Here is an 18,655-nt window from a genome sequence, read left to right on the forward strand (position 1 = left end):
GCCCCGGGCGCGAACGGCTGGGCGTCAGGGCGGCGCCGCCGCGCCCGCGCTCGTGCCCGCTCCTAGGCACGGGGCGAAAGGCCCGAGGGGGCCGCACCGCCCCCTGCGCCGCCCCCTCCGCCGCCTGTCGGGAGCGCGCCTGCGCCGGCCCCGCCCCCTCACGTGAGCGGCGGCGGCCCCGCCCGCGGCGCTGAGGGAAGGCCGGGGCGGGCGGCGGTAGCATGGCGGCTGCCGCGGGGCCGGGACCGGGGCCGGGAGAGGGGCCTGGGGCCGGGGCCGACCCGCCGGGCGCCTGCCCCGGCGCGGACAGCGGGAACGTCTCCCACAGCCACAGCAGCGCTTCCGGCCTGGGGGAGCCGGAGGACGAGGATGCCTCGGAGGCGTCGCTGAGCGCCACGGCCGCCGCCTACTCCGCGTACCTGCTCGCTGACCGCAGCCTCTTCAGCGAGCAGGTGAGGGGCCGCGCTGCGCCGGGCCGCCTCGGGGGAGCGGGCGGGGGCCTCCGCCCGGGCCCTGGCGCCCGAGCTCCCCGGGGAGCGGCAGCAGCGGCGGGCCCTGCCCCGCGGGCGGCCCGGGCTAGCGTCGCCGGCATCGCGCAGAGCGAGGCTGCCCGGCCGTGGCGGGAGGCGGCGGCCGCTGCGGGCGGCCCCGCGCCGTGTGCGGGCCGGGTGTCCGGTCACTTGCGCTTGGCGGGGGCGGCCGGAGCGTGTGAAGCTGCGCCCGGTCTGGCTAACGTCTGCGCTCGGGGGGGTTCTCTGGGAGGATCTGGGGGCCTTGTGTTTTCAGGTACCTGTAAAGGGCATCTGTTTTGCAGATAGAAAGCTTAGACAAGAGTTTAGAAGATTTGCTGACCAGAGTGGATGAATTCGTGGGAATGCTGGACATGGTACGTGTAACTTGCATGTAGCTGTGTTTTTGAAGTCAGAATAGAGTGTAATGTGTGCTTGGGTCTTCAAATGAGACAGAGATGGGAAGTAGCCTTTAGTCAGGGCAGGTTCCAGTATGAAAACACGTTTGAAAATTAGGTACTTCATTTTAATAATTACATAACTCATGGATGAAAACTACCAAACTTTCATGTCAGAGCAAAATATGCCCACGTAGCTACTACATAACTGTGCATTTACATAATTATATTTGTCCATGTGCATACATGGAATCTCATTTTGAATGGCACAGCGACAGATATTTAAAAGAACAATATTCTTCTTCTCTAAAATACCTAAAGACATCCTCTGTGGGTTTTGTAATCAAAGTAGCTGATCAGAGTTGCCAAACCTCCAAAGCTAGGTTTGTCTTTAGGGGACTCTTCAGAAAGGCAGCTTTGTTTCCGCTTTCGCATGGGGGGAGATGAGATCTGAATGGGAAGGTCCTATAAGCTGACACCAGTATACTGGCTGTCTTTTAAAGCGTAGCACATGTGTGACTGCGCTACTCTTAAGGGGAACTTTACCAGGTTTATCTTTTTTTTATTTATACTAATAAAAGAAGTTTTTGTGGCCTGACCTTTTAAGCAAAGTTGAAGTGTACAGGGAGTAAAATTTAAGTCAAAGTTTTATTTTAATATGTTTGATTCTTTAGTATGTCTGGGGACGTGTTCTATCGCTTAGTTCTGATAGCAGCCTATTTTTAATATAAAGGTGAATATTTGCCTATGCAAAATAAATTTTCTTCAAAGTCACTAAACTATGCAAAGCAGCAAGCTTATTAGTTTTAATCTAGTATTTTTATCCTAATACTAATTGGTATTTTTAAGCTATGGGGTTTAATCTGTTAATTGGAGCACAGTTGTACTTTAGCTTTCATTCTGGAAGTGTTTTATTCATTGATTATTTTTTTATTATTTCTTTGAATCATCTTTTAGATTCGAAGTGATTCCTCTCAAGTTGTCAATGAAAGTATACCTCAAATTTACACAAAAGCTACAGAAATGAGACACATATACAGGAGGATTGACAAACTAGAGGTATGTATTTGGTATCTTCTACATGTATTCTGTTTCTTAACAGGGAGGAAGAATCAATTATATGCTGTAAGTGTGTGTGTGTGTGTGCATGTACATGGAGTGGGCTCAGATCAGTTTTGCTCTCTGCATCCAATCTGGGTTCCATACTTCATGCTTAATAAAGAGAACACAATTCATTAAGAATTTCTGGAGACTGTGGGTGTTCTAAAACAAAATGCCTTTTAAAAAAAAAAGATTATTTTTTCCATGTACTGCTTGAAGCAAGGTGGTGGTCTTTTCTCAGAAAGCAGTAGTAGCACTTTTTTTTTTTTTTTTGATAGTACCTTTCAAAGTTACTGTCTTGTGAGCTATTTGGAGACTAGTAGAATGAGAGGTCTGTTGATCCCTGGTAAAGCGTCAAAACTGATTTACATCCTTGGTCCTGCTCTTAGTAGAAAGGCAGACAGAAGTCTAGATTCTAAGAAGTCTTAATAGTTATTTAAAAGGCAAATGGGAAGAAGAATATTGGTTGTTTTATTAGGTTTAACCTGTTTTTGCAGTCTTTTAAAAGTATCTCAAGTAATTTTTAGGAGTAAAATGGATTTGTAGGTAGGAGGGAAATAGAGCATGAAGTTTTTGACTCCTCGTTTAGGTAATGCAGCTTTCACCACTGTTGTGCAATACACAATCCTGTTTTAATTTGTTAATGAAAAGGCTGGATTTCTTTTGGTTTTTTTGTTAGGCTTTTGTGAAGATGATTGGGAATTGCGTAGCTGGACTGGAAGAACGGGTCGTAAAGGCAGAAACAGACCTTGGAGCTTTTCCAAGCACATTCAAGAAAATCTTGCACACAATCAGCATACCATCCTTGCTTAATGTAAGTAAACTTTTGTTATCATGTGACCAGCTGAGTTGCTCTCCTTACCAGACTAGATGATTAAAATAATAGTAAGTCTGTTACACATATATCTGAATTTAACTGTAGAACAGTTTTATAATTTATTAGGATTTTTGTCAAAGTGCTCAGGCTTAATAAAAAAAACACCAAACCCCAAACTTAGAAATCACAAATTCTTGTAAGAATTTGTGAACTTTCCAAAATAAAGCTGAATACACAAAGAAGGGAATGTGAGGGGCACAGACAAGCACATAATGCACAAATCTTTATATTAAAGTACCCCAATCTGTGGTATGAAAGCAAGTAAGAAGAACCTGTGCACGCAACACTGTTAAAGGGTCATACTGCATTGATAATATCACTGCAAAAATGTTACCAAAAAAAGGAAATGAAAGCTACACTGCATAATATTTGTAAAATGAAGGCTGTATTTATACTTAGTCCACACAGTTCAGTAATCATGTAATCACCTTGCTAAACTTTCTAAGGATGCAGTTTTCGCTTGTCATGTAACTACATATGGACTGTTTCTCTACAGAAGACTTGAAATGCTCTCTGAATGTTTCACAGAGATGCCTTACCTAACCTTAAACTAGCACTATGCCCTAGTTTTAAAATAAACTTATGGTTTAAAAAAAAAAACTAAAAAAAAAAATCTTCTGAACACCTGATGCTTCTTGGCATCACCTGCCAGTACACTGTTTATAAGTACTCCTCCTTGTGTCTTGTCAGCTACCAGATTCTCTTCCTATATCCATCCTATACTAACTCAGGTTTCTGTGAGAATGCTGAAATAAAGTAGGTTTGCAGAGGGGGAGAGGAAGATGGTTGTGGCTGTTTGCAGTATTTGTGTTCGTATGCATTGCAAGCATGTGTGGCAGCAGAGGAAAAATAGGTATAAAAAGAATACGTATTGACTTGTCAAGACTCAGTTCAGGAAACCTGTTGTTCACTGCTATTTTCTGTGCAGTCATTAAGTTAATAAAGGAATGAAGTGTTAACTTTCTTTGGTGTTTAGGTTTAGAGTGTTGTCATTATTAAAAAAAAAACAACCAAACCACCTAATCACAAAGTTCCTGTTTGTGGACCGCTTAGAGATACAAAGAACTGCAGCAGTTGCCTTGAAGAGTATTCAACATATTTTCCTTTTCTTTTTTTTTCTGAAAACAGTTGTTAACCATGGAATTATAATCTTCAGTTGATAAGTTTGAAAGTTTGAAGAAAGTGCTTTAGTGTCACATGGGAATACCTTGTCAGCTTAGCGATTTTTCCACAGCTCATAAGGTGGAAAGTCTCTGAAAGTGTCAGCAGGCTGAACCTGGCATGTCCAGTGGCTTCTTGGTGTGAGTATGGATGGCAATAAAATCAACACTCAGAACTTACTGGAATTAATCAATTAACTAAAAGGCAGGTCACTGTTCTGCAGTGGTACTGAGTGTTGCATAGTAAAATACCTGTTTTCACTAGTAAGCACAGGCATGTTTGAATGAGAATGCCGGTAGAGATTTCTCCTCACACCTGACATTTAACTAGCTCACTCAGTGGATCAATGCTTTGGCAAAGAAGGCTAATCTGATGTTATGATTTTCGCTGTAGGTGTAGTTCATGTTTTCCTGCTACAATTTTAATTTAGTCATCTCTCCTCACTCTCTTCCCATTTAAATGTATCTGTTTCCTTACACAAAGGATATATTTTGTATTTCTCAAGCTGTGTATTTGTAATCTCACTTTTAGATTTTGCCCCAAGTTCTTCCTTTGTGAATACCAGGCAGTGTAAAGTACAGTATTGTAAAACTTCTAATATCACTAAGGATGTAAACTCTCTCAAGAGGTAAAAATGTCTGCTAAGCAGCTGCAAAAATAACTAATCATAAATGTGTATTTAGGCAACTGTGGGTACTGTGCCTGCCTATGAATTTCCTCACTGGATTGAAATTATCCCCTTCTTGCACTTGTGCAAATACAGCACCTCTTAAATCGGTGTCATGACTTGCAGAATACCTGTGACCTTAGTTTCCCTTGCTTGCCAGGTGGTTGCTCGTAGAGCAGTACAAGATAGGAAATAATTTTTAAAAACAGAACTTTGATTTAAAGATCGTTTTTACATTTGGCAAAATTTCTGGTGTAGAGAACATTGATAGTATCCACTATTTATAGATCCTATCTTTGTTTATAAATTTTTTTATTTTGTTACAACTTGAATGGCAAAACATTTCAGAGAAATGAATGATATTATGAAGTTAAAGACAAAATATAATTTAAATGTCAGAAATCAGCAATTTTGTGTATAACATGAGAATACATACTTACTTCATACGGAGTACAAGTATACACCTTAACTGAATATTGGAAAAATTCTACTTACCTGTTTTAATTAAATCCTTATTTTGGTACTATAAAGAATTCCAAACTCAAAAGTATACTAATGATATTTGGTGTGCTTTTAACTTTATTATTGGTGGAGACTCTAATTGTCTCATCCCAGACAGGCAAAAAATTACCTGAAGAACTCTGCAGACAAACTGACTGAGAGCTCTGCAACACAGTTGGTCAAAATCTTGTTATGAGTCCAAAAGAATTTTTAATGAGTGAAGTCTTTATTTCAAGCCTTCTGTTTAAGACCTTATAGTGAAAACATACACTGGGTCTGCAGCCGTGCAGCATTGTTTACATGCAGGAAGGCTGACAAGATAGTAGTGCTCCTTGCTGTTGTTGCTGTTGTCTCTTTAAATGAACCATTTGGTATAGTGAAACAATGTACAGTGAATATTTAAAAGAAGTGTGTACACTTTTCCTGAAAGACAGTGTAACAGCTCTTTTGCAGTCCACTACCGTATTATTTTTAATGCTATGTCATAGTACATATATTCAAACATATACTTGAAGAAACGCAGCAGGGGCAGCAATCTTCTTCGAAGGAAATACTAGGTGTGTTTCTGTATGAAGACTTTTTTAACTAAGCAAATGAGAATACAGGCTAGGATTAACTCAGGGGAAGTGGCTGAGGAGAGCTCGAAGGCTGGAGCAGGAAAGGTAAAGGTAGATGGCTTTGGAAGGATGAAGGTTACAATGACTATACCATCAGCTAGAAAAGATTACCCGTGTGGCTTCTGCAAAGCTGGCCTATCATGCACTTCCTGGGACTGAGTCTGTTCAGGTGATAGAACTGCAAAGGTTAAAGGCTGCTTTTCCTCACTAGCATTATGAGTATGTCAGACCCATCTGAGCTACAATTTAAAATTTGTCTGACTGAGGAGATACACCTTTAAAACTTTTCTTGGTTTGCATTTTAGCTCTGTAGGCTTTGTTTTTTAAAGTTTCTATTTTTAAGAAGATGAAAAATGAACTTATCTAATTTGCAGAAATCCTCTTCCTCACGACAACAACAGACGCTTTATGAACCTCCAGTCCTCTTCAAGACTGAAGACTATTTTCCATGTCTTAACGAAGCACCTTATTGATGACTTTTGCTTTGGGATTGTTACGAAACAGCCAAGTGAACAAAAGAAATGCTAACCTCAAAACGGCTGCATTTCTGAACGTTACTGATGGCATATTGCCATTCTGATTCTCATTGCCTTCCTTCAGGCAGTATTTTCAGGTAATCTTTATTTGTGTATGTTGTTTCAAACGTCTTCCTAAAACACAGTATAAATTTTTAGATTATATTGGGAAAGGAACTTAAGAGTACTTCTGCATTAGATTTTTTTTTTTTTTTTACATAGGGAAATAATAGGAAATGTACTTCTATGTGTTAAAAGATGTATATATAAATATCTGTGCTGCTGCAAGTGTAAATAGCTATACCACAAGGATGTGTTTATTGTTTTTTTCCTAATGTACTGATTGAGATGAAAGAAAAACTATGCATAAAATCTACTCCAATTTCTGGAACCTGGTCCCTGCAGTTTGCAGAGAAATGCACTGTGTTGGGATGTACAAGTTGCAAGGGGAGGACTTGGAAGATGGGCAAGGAGTCAAGGGCATGGCTTGATGCACATGATCTAGTCCCAGTTCACAAAGCAAACTTCCTGCCCCCACTGATGGTCATCAGGTCACAGTGACCCGAGCGTTGTTTTGTTTCATGTGTAACCAGGTGGACATTTATATATATATATATGTATATATAATGTGGCATCAAAAATAAAAAATGTCTCAGTTGAAACAGGGATGTCCCTGGATCAGGTGCCTGACCAGACTTTCCCCTTTTCCCTCACAACCCTCCATGTGGTTCATATGGTTACTGGGACTCCCTGCGCTGATTGCAGCGTGTGTATATCATCAATAAACTAATATTAGCTATTTAACCCCTGTTGTGGTCTTGTGTTTCATCTGACAGTACTGAACTGCACCGTTGTTTCAGAGATCCTTTCTGCGTACAGCCTCATATAATACCTAGCAGGTGTTAATCATAAATTGTTGTATTCATCTGAACAACAGTTTGCTGCTGCTGTTTTGCTGTCAATACAATTCACTAGAAATAGCCAAAATTCAAATTTCAGAGGAACAAGGAGTGCATTAGGGAAACAACGTGCCTGATGATTTTGCGTTACAAGCACAGAAAAAGGTATGCCGTTCTAGAGCAAGGATTATATATTAATAGATAAAAATTTTGAAAATCATACAGCCTTGTCTCCAAACAACAGTAGGGACCAGGTTCTAAACAGTAGCTGAAGCAACATTTAGTCAAAATTAAAACAAGGATTGTGAAATCCAGATTAGTAGGCTTCAAAAGCAGCTAATTTAAAACTGATAGGAGTTTTAACATAGTCTAGAAATATAATTACATGTAAACATGCAGAAAGGAACACATTTGACTTTGAAGAAGGGCTCTCCACCACCACCTCCCATACACTTTGTTTCCATAAATATTTCACTATTTAGGCTTCCCACTGCAGCAATGGTTGCATTTCCAAAAGGCGTGGTACCTTTCACTTTATGCATAAATAATCTTTGAAGGATATAATTCAGTGAAATCTAATGAAGTGACATTCTTGAGCTTGGTATGTGATACTAGGCTACAGCCAAATACTCTTAAACGCACTAATACTGACATTACAACAAGTTTTAAAGTAGCTTTAGAACAATTTTCTAATTAAATGAGTCAACTGTTCAAATGGTAGCTGTGCCCCCTGCTGAGTGGAGCTCAAATGCACTTGCTTTTAAGCAGGTGATATAATTTAAAATGTTAAAAGCTTGCTGAGGTCTTTATTCAACTGAGAATATTTTTCACACAATATTGTTCATAATAATAAGAGAAAAAGTTCACATGTTCTCAAGTGGGCATTTAGAACAGTTGTATGGAAAAATAATATATGGATATATCTTCAAAGCATACCACAATCAGAAAACATGCAGTTCCTATAGCTAGTAGAGTTCTATGGTGGAAATGCTCCAGAATATTTTTATTACTGAAAATAATGGACAGTACATGGAGGATTTAATAAGGAAATACTGTAAAAGTACAGACAATAAATAAATAGTGGCTTTTCGTATACATGATAGAGAACAAGGTCACAGTTCATCTGTGAAGGTTACTCTAGAAGAGTCATTAAGGCATTCTCATGATACTGACAAGATCCATGCATGCACTCTGCTGTTGAATTTGTACTCCTGTGGTTGTCTCCTTCTTCATGGTCAGTCTCACCAAGCAAGAATAACATAAAAAATACCTTCCAAGTGTTCACACTCAGTAAAGAAAATCATAGAATATTCCTTCATTCTGTCTGCTGTTACCTTGTATTAGCGTAAACCCAGTAATAACTATATTATGAATTAGGGTCAATATTTACTATTTTTGCCAGCTGCAAGTTATATCTCAAAATCCACTGATACCAATATTCATGCCCTCAGAAAGCTGTACTTGTGTCTTTCTCTGTACAATGTTTATCTTTCTCCTCTTGCTTGAGGTTCGAAGATACAAAGCCAGGAACAGTGGTGCTACTTTACCTGGGTTTGAACAAAGAGCTCTGCGGGTAGGACTGATGTAAAGCCAGACACAATGTTTAACGGGCTGAGCTGCTAAAGGTTGCTCGTAATTGAGTGTATGAAATCAGCTAACAGTTAATATCAAGAGTCTACACACACGTCTTACTTTTCTTTGATGACATGAAGCAAAAAATACAAAGTTATCCTAGCAGAGATAATGGTAGAAGTTTTTATATTATAATTAGGTACATTTTAAGCAGGTACCTAATAGAAACTAATGCTGCGGCTACCTTAAGATACACCTGTTTACTGTAAGATGTAGGTATAGATGTAATAAAAGCTCATTTTTCATAGCTTCAGGACAAAAATCAATGTAATCTGTGATAAACTATGCTTGAAATAGGCACATAAAGATTGATATTTGTATTACATTATTTTTGGACCTACACATTTTGTTCCACTTTTGAGGAATGCTGCTGCAGGTGTTATAAAGCCCTAAGAAAATATAGAAGGATGCACATTACTGACATGAAAAGAAACAGATTTGATGATTTATCTGACATGAAAGTTTTAAAGATTTAAAGATGAACTGGATTACGTTGACATTATCAAAACCCATAGCAGTTCATTACTTCTGCTGACAATAACCTTCAAAGTTAAGTAGTTTCACCTGCAATTCCTATGAAATCGGTAGCAAGCTCAGTTTGGATTCTGTCCTGCACAGGAACTGTTTCCAAATACTAAGATCTTGAGGTGTAGAGAGCGATCCTGAGTGAAACACCTTTCAGAATGAGAAAGAAGATGAGATATCTGCATCTATGAAGAGAACTTTGCATTTGAAAACGGTAAATATTTTAAGGTTCCCTTACCACACACAAAAACCCCCAAACACCACCACCCCACCCCCAGATTTTTAAGTGATGACACTTTTAAACTCCCTCAATTTTTGTAGAAAAAAATTCTAGTCTTGGACCAGCTAGCAGGTAAATCCCATATGCCCAGACAGACGCCCTGGCTTGAAAAGCCAAAATCGCTGTCAGGTTTAGCTATGGTCAAAGAGGACCATCATGGGGGTTGGTGATCTCTCTAGTCACGGCAGCTAAATCCATCAGGAATGAGAAGTCTCCCGACTGCTGGGGTTCAAGCCTTGTAGGAGCTGGGTTGCTGTGGCAGGCTGTGCTGCAATGGCAGAGTAGAGGCTTTGTCCACTCCGCCGCTTTTGTTGATTCTACTTGAAGCCGGTGGGTGGTAGTACAGCCTAAAGGTGGTAGGGCAGGCTCCAGCTCCAGCTGACCTCGGAGATTTATGGAATTTTCTTTACCTTCTTGCTTGAGGTTATCTACTCACAAACTTTTCATGCCGGTCATTTTTAGGCTTTTGCAAAACAGTGTGAGCAATATACAAATTATCCATGATGATCCATTTCTTAAAAGCGCTAAGTAGCAAGCACAGCAGAAAAAAGGGGAACATGCTGCTCATGGGCACCGCAGAGCAGGGCTGGGGAGGCAGAATGCAGTCTCGGAGTCACATAGGATGCAGATACATGGTTCGAAAAAGAAAAATTGAAGTACGGCCCTTGGAATTATACCAGTCAACAGGATAAGATAGGAAAACCAAAGTACACTGTCTAAAACCGCAGGAGAGACTCAAAACATCAATTTTTGTCAACTTTAATATTGGTTGTACATTATTTAATGGACTATTAGTTTAAGTAGTAGAAAAAGAGACATTAAAATTCCATAAATAGTCATAAACTGTGATGTTTCCAGTCAAATGTGGTATTTATACAGGATGTTGAATAGCCTTAAAATAATACATATTGAAAATACAGATATATAAATGAGCTGACAGAGCTAAGAAAATGAACTGAATGTTAGCAAGGATTCTGTTAGAGGGCTCTGAGTGAAAAGACAAAGGGACAGAATTCACAGAGGGAAAAGAAACCACAAACACCTGCTGAGCGTCAATGAAGAAAGAAGAAAGTTTCCAATTTGATTTATCATCTCCCACTGTGCAGAAACTGTGGGTTTCTTGAGAATAGCTTGGTGCCTACATTATTTAAAAATAAATTAATTGCCATCTGTTTCCTACAGGTGACATTGTCAGGATTTTCTTTACAACCAAGTGGTCTAGAAAGCAACCTTTAAAAACAAAAAAACAATAGCTGAAATTCCTGCAATCCTAGGACTTTAAAACTGAGAGCTGGCACTAAGTATGACAGGAGCATCTGAAATGTTTCTCTGAGCATGAGTCAACCTAAAAGGTTCGCAGAGAACTGAAACTGGCAGAAAAGCTGGTTGGGATTGATTCATAACAAGAAAAGAAAGGAATGGTAAGAGCCTCATGCAGGATGGAAGAGGCAGAAAATAGCATAGCCCGGAGGTAAGCCAGGTGGTTCTGGTAAACCGCAACAAAAGGCTAAGGTGTAAACTCGTGGTGACAGAGCTTTGAGCAGCATGAACAGATAAGGGCAAAGTCCCTGAACTGGAGGATATGAGCAAACATCCACAACAGACCTGACATACACATGCAATTTAGTTATTTGTTCACAGTTGAGGAGCTTTTTTTTTTTTTTTTTTTTGCCTCAGGGTGCACTGCTCCCAAGTACAGAGCTTTTAGGATGGGCTTTAACTGTGCTAGAACTGTGAAGGGAGAGTCTGGAGCAGGTCACCACTACTGCCTCTTTCACAAAAGCAGTAGGACTTGCAGGTAGAGTTAGCCAGACCGTTGGACCGTTCTGGCTAAAACCCAGTCCTGCCAAGCCAGAGAGTCCAGCCCCTGCACTGGTGTCCCAGCACAGGGGAGAGGGGTGACACGCCTCTGCTCCCAGCCGTCCCTCTGAGAAGGCAGCAGAGCACTTTCCATGGTGGTGTTGCTGGGGACGCGTGCAGCCGGGGAGATGCCTGCTGCGGAATTAGCACCTGTTTTCCTCATGCTTCTTTGGTTAGCCCTTTCCTCGGCAGGGATGGCTTTCCAATCTGATGGGAAGTGTAGCATGAAAGAAGAAAAAAATTAGGTGTTGGGAATAGCCTTCTTGTCATTGCAGAGATGTCTGTGTGCTGTGTGTCATGCTCGGATTCCTGCTTCCAGCAACGTTTTATCAACTCCAACACAGTGGTTCAGCTGCCAGTGGTAAGCGGAGCCCTTATTCTAGGTGTCAGGGATTGCTGGGAATTTTTTTGGAAATGTGCCTGTTGCATCTAAACTGCAGTGTATTGGAAGACTGTTAAGGGAAAAAATATTTATTGAGGGGGAAAATACTAAATAATACAACTGAACAAAAATAATGTTTTCTTTCTGGGTTTATTACCTTGACTTTTCCTCGTTTTATTTTTCTGTAATCAAAGGAAGGAAAACAAAGCAGTAATGCCAGAGAAATCTTGCCTAAGGAAAATCAATTATGATGATGTTAGCTAACAAGGTAGATGAGCAGTGCCGCTGCAAACTTGCATATACCAGTGAGGTAAGTCAAGACCCCACCAGGAGTTAGATGAAATTATGAGAAGGGCAAAGAATCAACAATAGAACGAGATCAGCAAAAGCAGGGCTAGATGATATTCCAGCGCCCATCTCAGTGAGCGTTCTGGCACTCATTGTTTTGCACCATGGAACTGTCTCTGGGAGTAAAATGGATTCTTTTTGGATCGAGTATAGCCAGAGACTTGCTGCAGGAGCTTGTCTGACATGCTACAGCTGCTGTTGGGTATTCATTCCATGCTGCTGGCCTTGAGCTAGTCTTAGGTCAAGATGAAACTGGTGAAACATTTAGCTTGAACATCAGGTTTCTCCTTACCAATGTATCTGCTGTGCTGGACTGCTTGCTGAGACAGGCATAGCCCCCGGGGGTAAACAGCGCTTTTCAGGAGTAACAAGTGTGAACCAAAGCTGTGTGTTGAATGCAGATGTGATGGTCCCGCAGTTTGTATTTGAGGACTTGAATGGGCAACTAACACGGAAATTAAATTCATTTTACACAGGAGAGGAACTGTGAAGAGTGATGAAAAGGTCAGGTGGGAAAGCTGCTGGAGAGATGATGGAGGAACAGACACAGACCTTCTAACTGAGCTTAGACATAATAAAGTGTACAGGAGACGGAAGCAGGGGCAAGGAACCCAGCAGGATGATAGAGCTGCTCTTTGTTTTTGCAGGGATAAAGTCAGGAAAACCAAGGCCAACCTGGACTTGAATCTGGTGAGGGAGGTGAAGGGCAGCAATAAAGGCATCTGCAGGTGCACAAACAGCACAAGGAAGGCCAGGGAAAACATGGGCCACTGCTCAATGCAGCGGGGCCTGGTGATGCAGGGCACAGAAAGGTACTTGATGCCTTCTGTGCATCAGTCTTTACTGGTAAGTCTTTACTGGGCCGCCAGCACAAGAAAGATATAGATGTAGTGGAGTGAGTCCAGTGCAGGGCCACAAAGATGATAAAGGGACTGGAACATCTCCTGTGAGGAGACGCTAGGCTGAGAGATCTGGGACTGTTCACCTTGGAGGAGAGAAGGGTCGAGGGGATCTCATCAGTATATATAAATACCTGAAGGGAGGGAGTGAAGGAGGAGGAGGTAGACACTTCTCAGCAGTGCCCACTGGTAGGGCAAGAGGCTATGTGCACAAAAATAAAAACTCCTTGCCAAAGCACCTTCTCTGTTACATCCCACACCCATTTTTTTGAACCTTGTTCCCACAAGCTTCTTTTAATATCCTCTGATTCTTGTATTGGAAGACACAGACAACAGTTACAAGCCATCTGTGTTGCTCATCATCTTGTAGTAATGTCTGTAATTTCCCTTTCCACGATCTCTTCCCCTGGCTGAAGAATCATAGAATCATGGAACGGTTTGAGTTGGAAGGGACCTTAAAATCATCTAGTTCCAACTACCTTGCCATGGGCAGGGATACTTTCCTTTAGACCAGGTTTCTCAGTCCCTGTTGTTTTGTATACGAAGCTTCCATGCCCTTGGTTGCCTTTTTCTGATCTTTTTCCACTTCTGCGGTGTCCTTTTTGAGATCAGGAAACCAGTACTACCCGTGCAATTCAAGGCACAAGCAAATCAGAGTTTTACAATCTGCCTTGTTATTTGTTTCTTCTCTGGTCATTCCCAGTATTGGATGTGCTTTCTTGTTGCCTTCTGAACATTTAAACTGATGTTTTCAGGACCTGTCATAACTGTGTGATCTCATTCATGAGTAACTGCTCAAATTTACTTTCTGACTCATGAAGTGGTTAATATACAAGGATATTTTAATGTAATGGCTAAATATGTGGCTGTTAAGCAGGAGGTGCTTCCAGTTAGTAGGATGAGCTTTTGCTAAAACAAAGATTGCTGCATATGTGGATCCGATATAAAATAGTAGGTTGTGGGGCTATGCACAAGAAGGCAAAACCACGGATGCTGCGGAGTCGGTGTGTTTCTGTGTGGATATACCACCGCTGGAGGTCAGCAGCTGGCCTGGTGGTCTGACTCCTTTCTGTATTTGTGCTCACCTGGGCTGTCATTGCTACAGAGCAGTGGTCCTGGAAAAATGGTGTTTAACCTCAGCCTGCTGAAGCAGAGAGCCCATCAAGCATCCTAACACCATGTGCCGGGTAACGTTCAGCCCACCACAGCCTTGGATAAGAGATGACTCTTTGCAGCACTGACAGAAACCGTCTTCCTTTTGAATGCTCTCAGCTTGTTTTGTGTGCCAGAAGTCCTTCCAGGGTTCCCCCTCCTGCCTCTCTTTACCTTAGCTCCCCTGTACCCTGAGGCTGAGCTGGCCCCTGCCTCTTACCAAGCCGCAGGGGCTCCATGTCTTTCTCCACAGCAGCGTGCAGCACTCCGAGCATCTCCAGAGGTGGGAAGTGATGCTTCTTATGCAGGCTCCTGCCTGGAGCTAGCTGAGAGCAACCATGCTGAGGGTTTTCCTCTGTGTATCTGTGCTCTCAGACATTCAGATGGCCAGGGACTGAGCCTGAAGAATGTCACCTGGGGAGGGTGCCGGGCCTCTCAAGCGAAAGGCACTGCCGTGCCTGTGCCACACTCCCCTTTGGGCAACAATATTCCCACATTTTTCCCCCAAACCTTTGCTTTGAATCCAGCCCTTAAGACTGTTGTTGGTGATTAATCACACGCTACTTTTATCTTGCAATGTGTAGGAAGAAGTTAAAAGTCCATGACTACTCTGCAGTGACAGTCTCCTGTTTTCTGTGTGAGGGTTTTGTGGATGTGGCCAGCCAGTAACGGTGCAGTTCTCAGAGAAGAGGAATAGCCTTGCTTTTGTACTCTTGCTCTTTTCAGCTCACTCTTTTAATTTTCTTTGGCATCTGAGAGGCATGCTCAAACTAGAGAGCAGAGATGAGTATCTTCTCTTGCAAGAAACGTTAATATCTCCAACTGTGTTAAAATTGACTTTTTGTGACCTGCTACAGAGCCTGGATTACTTTACAAGTGAAATGGCAATACCAGTTTGGGTCCCACAAGCAAAGTGTGGCAAAAACAGAATAGGAAGAATATTCTCAAATATTCAGCCGTCATTTTTGCCCCATTTTCCTTTTACCTCAATCTGCAGTTGCTTGATAGTCTGGTGCATAATTTTACTGTTCACTCATGTCACCATATATGATGTTATTCCTATGTGATGTATTTATATTCATATGAATGTTGTTGGTCCTTAGGGTGACTTGTTAAGAGTCTCTGGGAAGAACAGATGTGTTACATTTAGATACAGTTAGTATCGCTCACAAACTTTTTGTATGCATGGTTTGACTTGTGGAGAAACTGCTTGGTGTTGTGTTTAAAAGAAGGCTGGGAGCCACGCACACCTCCTTGGCAGGGCTTGCGTATGACAGTGTCGTCACATGTCTGTGGGCACCCTGTTCCTGATTCATGCCAACTGATGGAATGAATTAATGGTTCAAAACATTAATGGTGATGGGCATTTGCACCAACTGGACCCATCAGAGCGCGCACACGTGAAAAGGTTCATCTGCAAGCAGCTGGGGGTCTGCACAGACAGCAGCTCGCCAGCTGTCACTTCATCCCTTGCACTGCTGCTGGAACAGACACCTGCAGGCTGAATGAAATCTGTGGTGCTACTGGGGCCCTCGCAACAGACACACAGCTGTGCAGAGTCCTGCTTGGGTAGGTTCCCTTGCCAGATGGGGATGGGTACCCAGCTGTGTGGAGGCAGACCTCTGAGAAGGCAGCAAGTAACGTGGGCTCTGCCTGGAGTTTCTTGCTCTATCAAAAAGGGACCTGTTTAGTCTTGAGTTTCTGCAGATTTAGCCAGATATGGCTGGCTGGTGGAAGGTACTGGAGAAATACAGGTGGTGGTCAGCACGTGGCTGTGAAGACAAAGCTGTGTGAGACCACAGGCAGCAGCACAACCCCAGCTGGGCCTGGAGATCCCACTGCCAGTTCCACCACACTGACCGCGCCAGGTCCGTGTGCCCAGGGGCAATCTGTGGGTGCCTGTGGCTACCCAGGGCTGATCAGAATGTGGACAGCCGGTCACACAGGGCAGGCTGGGGGACAGCAAGGAGAAAGCATTAGTGGTGTGGAAAGCACTAGGGTGCGGGAAGCTTCCAGAAGAGACAAGAAAGCAAAGCAGGGAAACAATGTGGGTTTACATATGGTGGCACCAGAGGAGGTTACGAGACTGCAAGCATTAGGGTCAGTCACATCAAGGTAAAGAGAAGAGGCTGATGCAGATGGGGGAAATGGATTTGCTTCACTAGGAGAAAAGGGAAGACAGTGTAGAAGGAGGAATCTCTTTTGTCATCTGAATGCCACGTACTCAGTTTGACACCAAAATTTTAGCCACAGATTTTCAGGATGTAGATAAAATAGCTCTACTGAAGATGAATTATCTCTAACTCCTTGATTGTAATGATTCAAGGACTTCCTTTCAAATTGCATTTTTCCTTCTTATGTGTTGTATAACCTATTTCCAGAAAGAATATTTATTACGCCAGTCTTTACTAGTTGCTACTTTTTCTAGTTGGCTGTTTTTGTTCTGTTTTCCTTTTAGCAGAAAGACAGAATAATTAAAAATTAGTCAATCCACATTGTACTTTTTTTGCATCTTTTTGAGAAATGTTTAGTAGGTGTTGCTATAGGAGGCAGAATGCTGTTCTCAGATCTGATTGTACCAGGTCATTTCTGTTTCTGTAAGATGGTTTCCAATGCCCACTATCAGGTAACACCAATGTCATCCTAGTATTTTCTCTGTGTAAAAGAATCATGCAGTAATTAAACAAGCATGCATTTGGAGGTGCTCTGAAACACCATAAAACAAATGGGAAATCTCAGATTCCAGATTGGTTGATACTACCTGAAACTGGTACAAGGATATTAATAATTGACAGTCTGCAAATTTCCCTAGCAGTGGCTTTTATTTAATCATGTTCATTATTTTCAAAGACTTGATTACATTCTTAATTATTAGTGTACATAATTAAGTACTTCCTCCAAATTTCCACCTGATAAGATCAGTAATATTCATTAGTGTGGAAATTTCAGCAGGTAATGTTAAAATGCTAAAAAAAGCCCAGCTCCCCCTGTCCTCTTTGTTTTCGTGTATTTCAGCTTACAATGCTTTCCAGTCTCTGATGAATCATTGTATTTGTTTTGTACTGATACTTCTCATATTTCATTCCTGACCAGTGATTTTGATTTCCTTGTTTTCTGATCAGAAAAAGCACCAATTTTTTCCTGTAGGTAACACTACGTTTTTTTGCCAAATTAGGGAAACCCTCTTTTCCAAGTTATGATTGCACAGGATGCTACAAAACTGGCATGAGAGTGTCTCTGGTCACTTTTGAAGATCTTGATGCTGTTTTCTTAGTAGCAGTCCAGGTCCTGAAGGGATGTTGCTTTATAATGCGGCTGAATATTATAAAGATCTAAAACATAAACAGTATAAAATACACCAATCAACTATGATATGCTACCAGCGAAGGGAAGCGCCAGACAGCTGTGAAGCCAAGTGCGATCTCATGCCCTGTGGTTTACTCCTCTGGGTAGTGACCAGTTACCCCATACTTCTTCTTAGTGATCCCATCAGCTATTAGATAGTGACACCCTCTTGGCCTCTGTTTCAGCCTTGCCAGTGAAGCAGCCTCAGGAGGAGCAGCGTGTTGGTGAAGGGATATTGTCTTTCCCCACCTGCTGCTGATACTTGCTTAAAAAGGAAAAAAAACCCAACCAAAACCCCACATCTTTTTATTTCTGATATTTCTTTTCTTTTCTTGTTGTGGAAGTCAGCCTCCAGAAGTAGATAAAGGATAATTAAAACCTGCTGAGCCAGCAGGCTTGGCACAAAACCAAGTAGAACCCTGACATTTTGAAAGGCATTGCAAAAAAATGGGAAGCATTAACCTCAGAGGATTTTTTGTGATGATGAAAAGATGAAAGTTGGAAACATGTAACTGAATTATTGTTTGGAGAGACACAGGACTTCCGAAGTTAAATCAAAGCATCGCATTCATCGCGGTTGAAGTAGTTACCATTTGCCAGATTAGCTTGAGGTATTTTGATGTGGCGTGTAGGTGACAGTGGCACAGCGTGCTGGCACAGGTAATATGAGGCGCACGCACATCCAGCTCTCTTTTCACAGAATACACCATCAGCACAGTTCCTGTTTAACCTGCAAAATCTTGTGCTGCATTTTACTAATACCTTCTACGGATTATATTGTAACAGTCCAGAAAGCGGTTTGGTTTAGACACAAAACTTAGTTATACTTCAAACTGCCTTATCACTTGCCTTTTCAACTGTATGTAGAGTAACTGGGTAAAATTTTAACAAGTATTTAGCTGTATGAATTAACCTCATGGGCTATGCCGGCTGTGGCAGCAGAATTATTTGTCAGCAGAATTTCATATCACAGCCTGCTCTTATCAG

At 41.9% G+C, this 18,655-nt stretch overlaps 1 protein-coding gene across 1 annotated transcript; it reads left to right on the forward strand.

The window, feature by feature from the left end:
* The first annotated feature begins 207 nt into the window (after nt 1-207).
* On the forward strand, nt 208-7,150 carry BLOC1S4 (biogenesis of lysosomal organelles complex 1 subunit 4). Its single transcript, XM_037381341.1, has 5 exons — nt 208-452; nt 815-886; nt 1,865-1,966; nt 2,688-2,822; nt 6,206-7,150. Exons 1-5 carry the CDS (start codon nt 222-224, stop codon nt 6,302-6,304), a joined length of 639 nt encoding a protein of 212 aa, XP_037237238.1. The 5' UTR covers nt 208-221; the 3' UTR covers nt 6,305-7,150.
* Nucleotides 7,151-18,655: the final 11,505 nt, after the last annotated feature.

This window comes from Falco rusticolus, chromosome 3 (genome assembly GCF_015220075.1).
Source record: "Falco rusticolus isolate bFalRus1 chromosome 3, bFalRus1.pri, whole genome shotgun sequence".
NCBI lineage: Eukaryota > Metazoa > Chordata > Aves > Falconiformes > Falconidae > Falco > Falco rusticolus.

What these genes read in the sequence shown, in the direction of transcription:
- BLOC1S4 (XM_037381341.1), top strand. Translation starts at nt 222, where the DNA reads ATGGCGGCTGCCGCGGGGCCGGGACCGGGGCCGGGAGAGGGGCCTGGG. An exon ending in GGAGGATTGACAAACTAGAG is followed by an intron (nt 1,967 to 2,687) that starts GTATGTATTTGG and finishes TTTTTTTGTTAG; the next exon opens with GCTTTTGTGAAGATGATTGG. An exon ending in GCATACCATCCTTGCTTAAT is followed by an intron (nt 2,823 to 6,205) that starts GTAAGTAAACTT and finishes TCTAATTTGCAG; the next exon opens with AAATCCTCTTCCTCACGACA.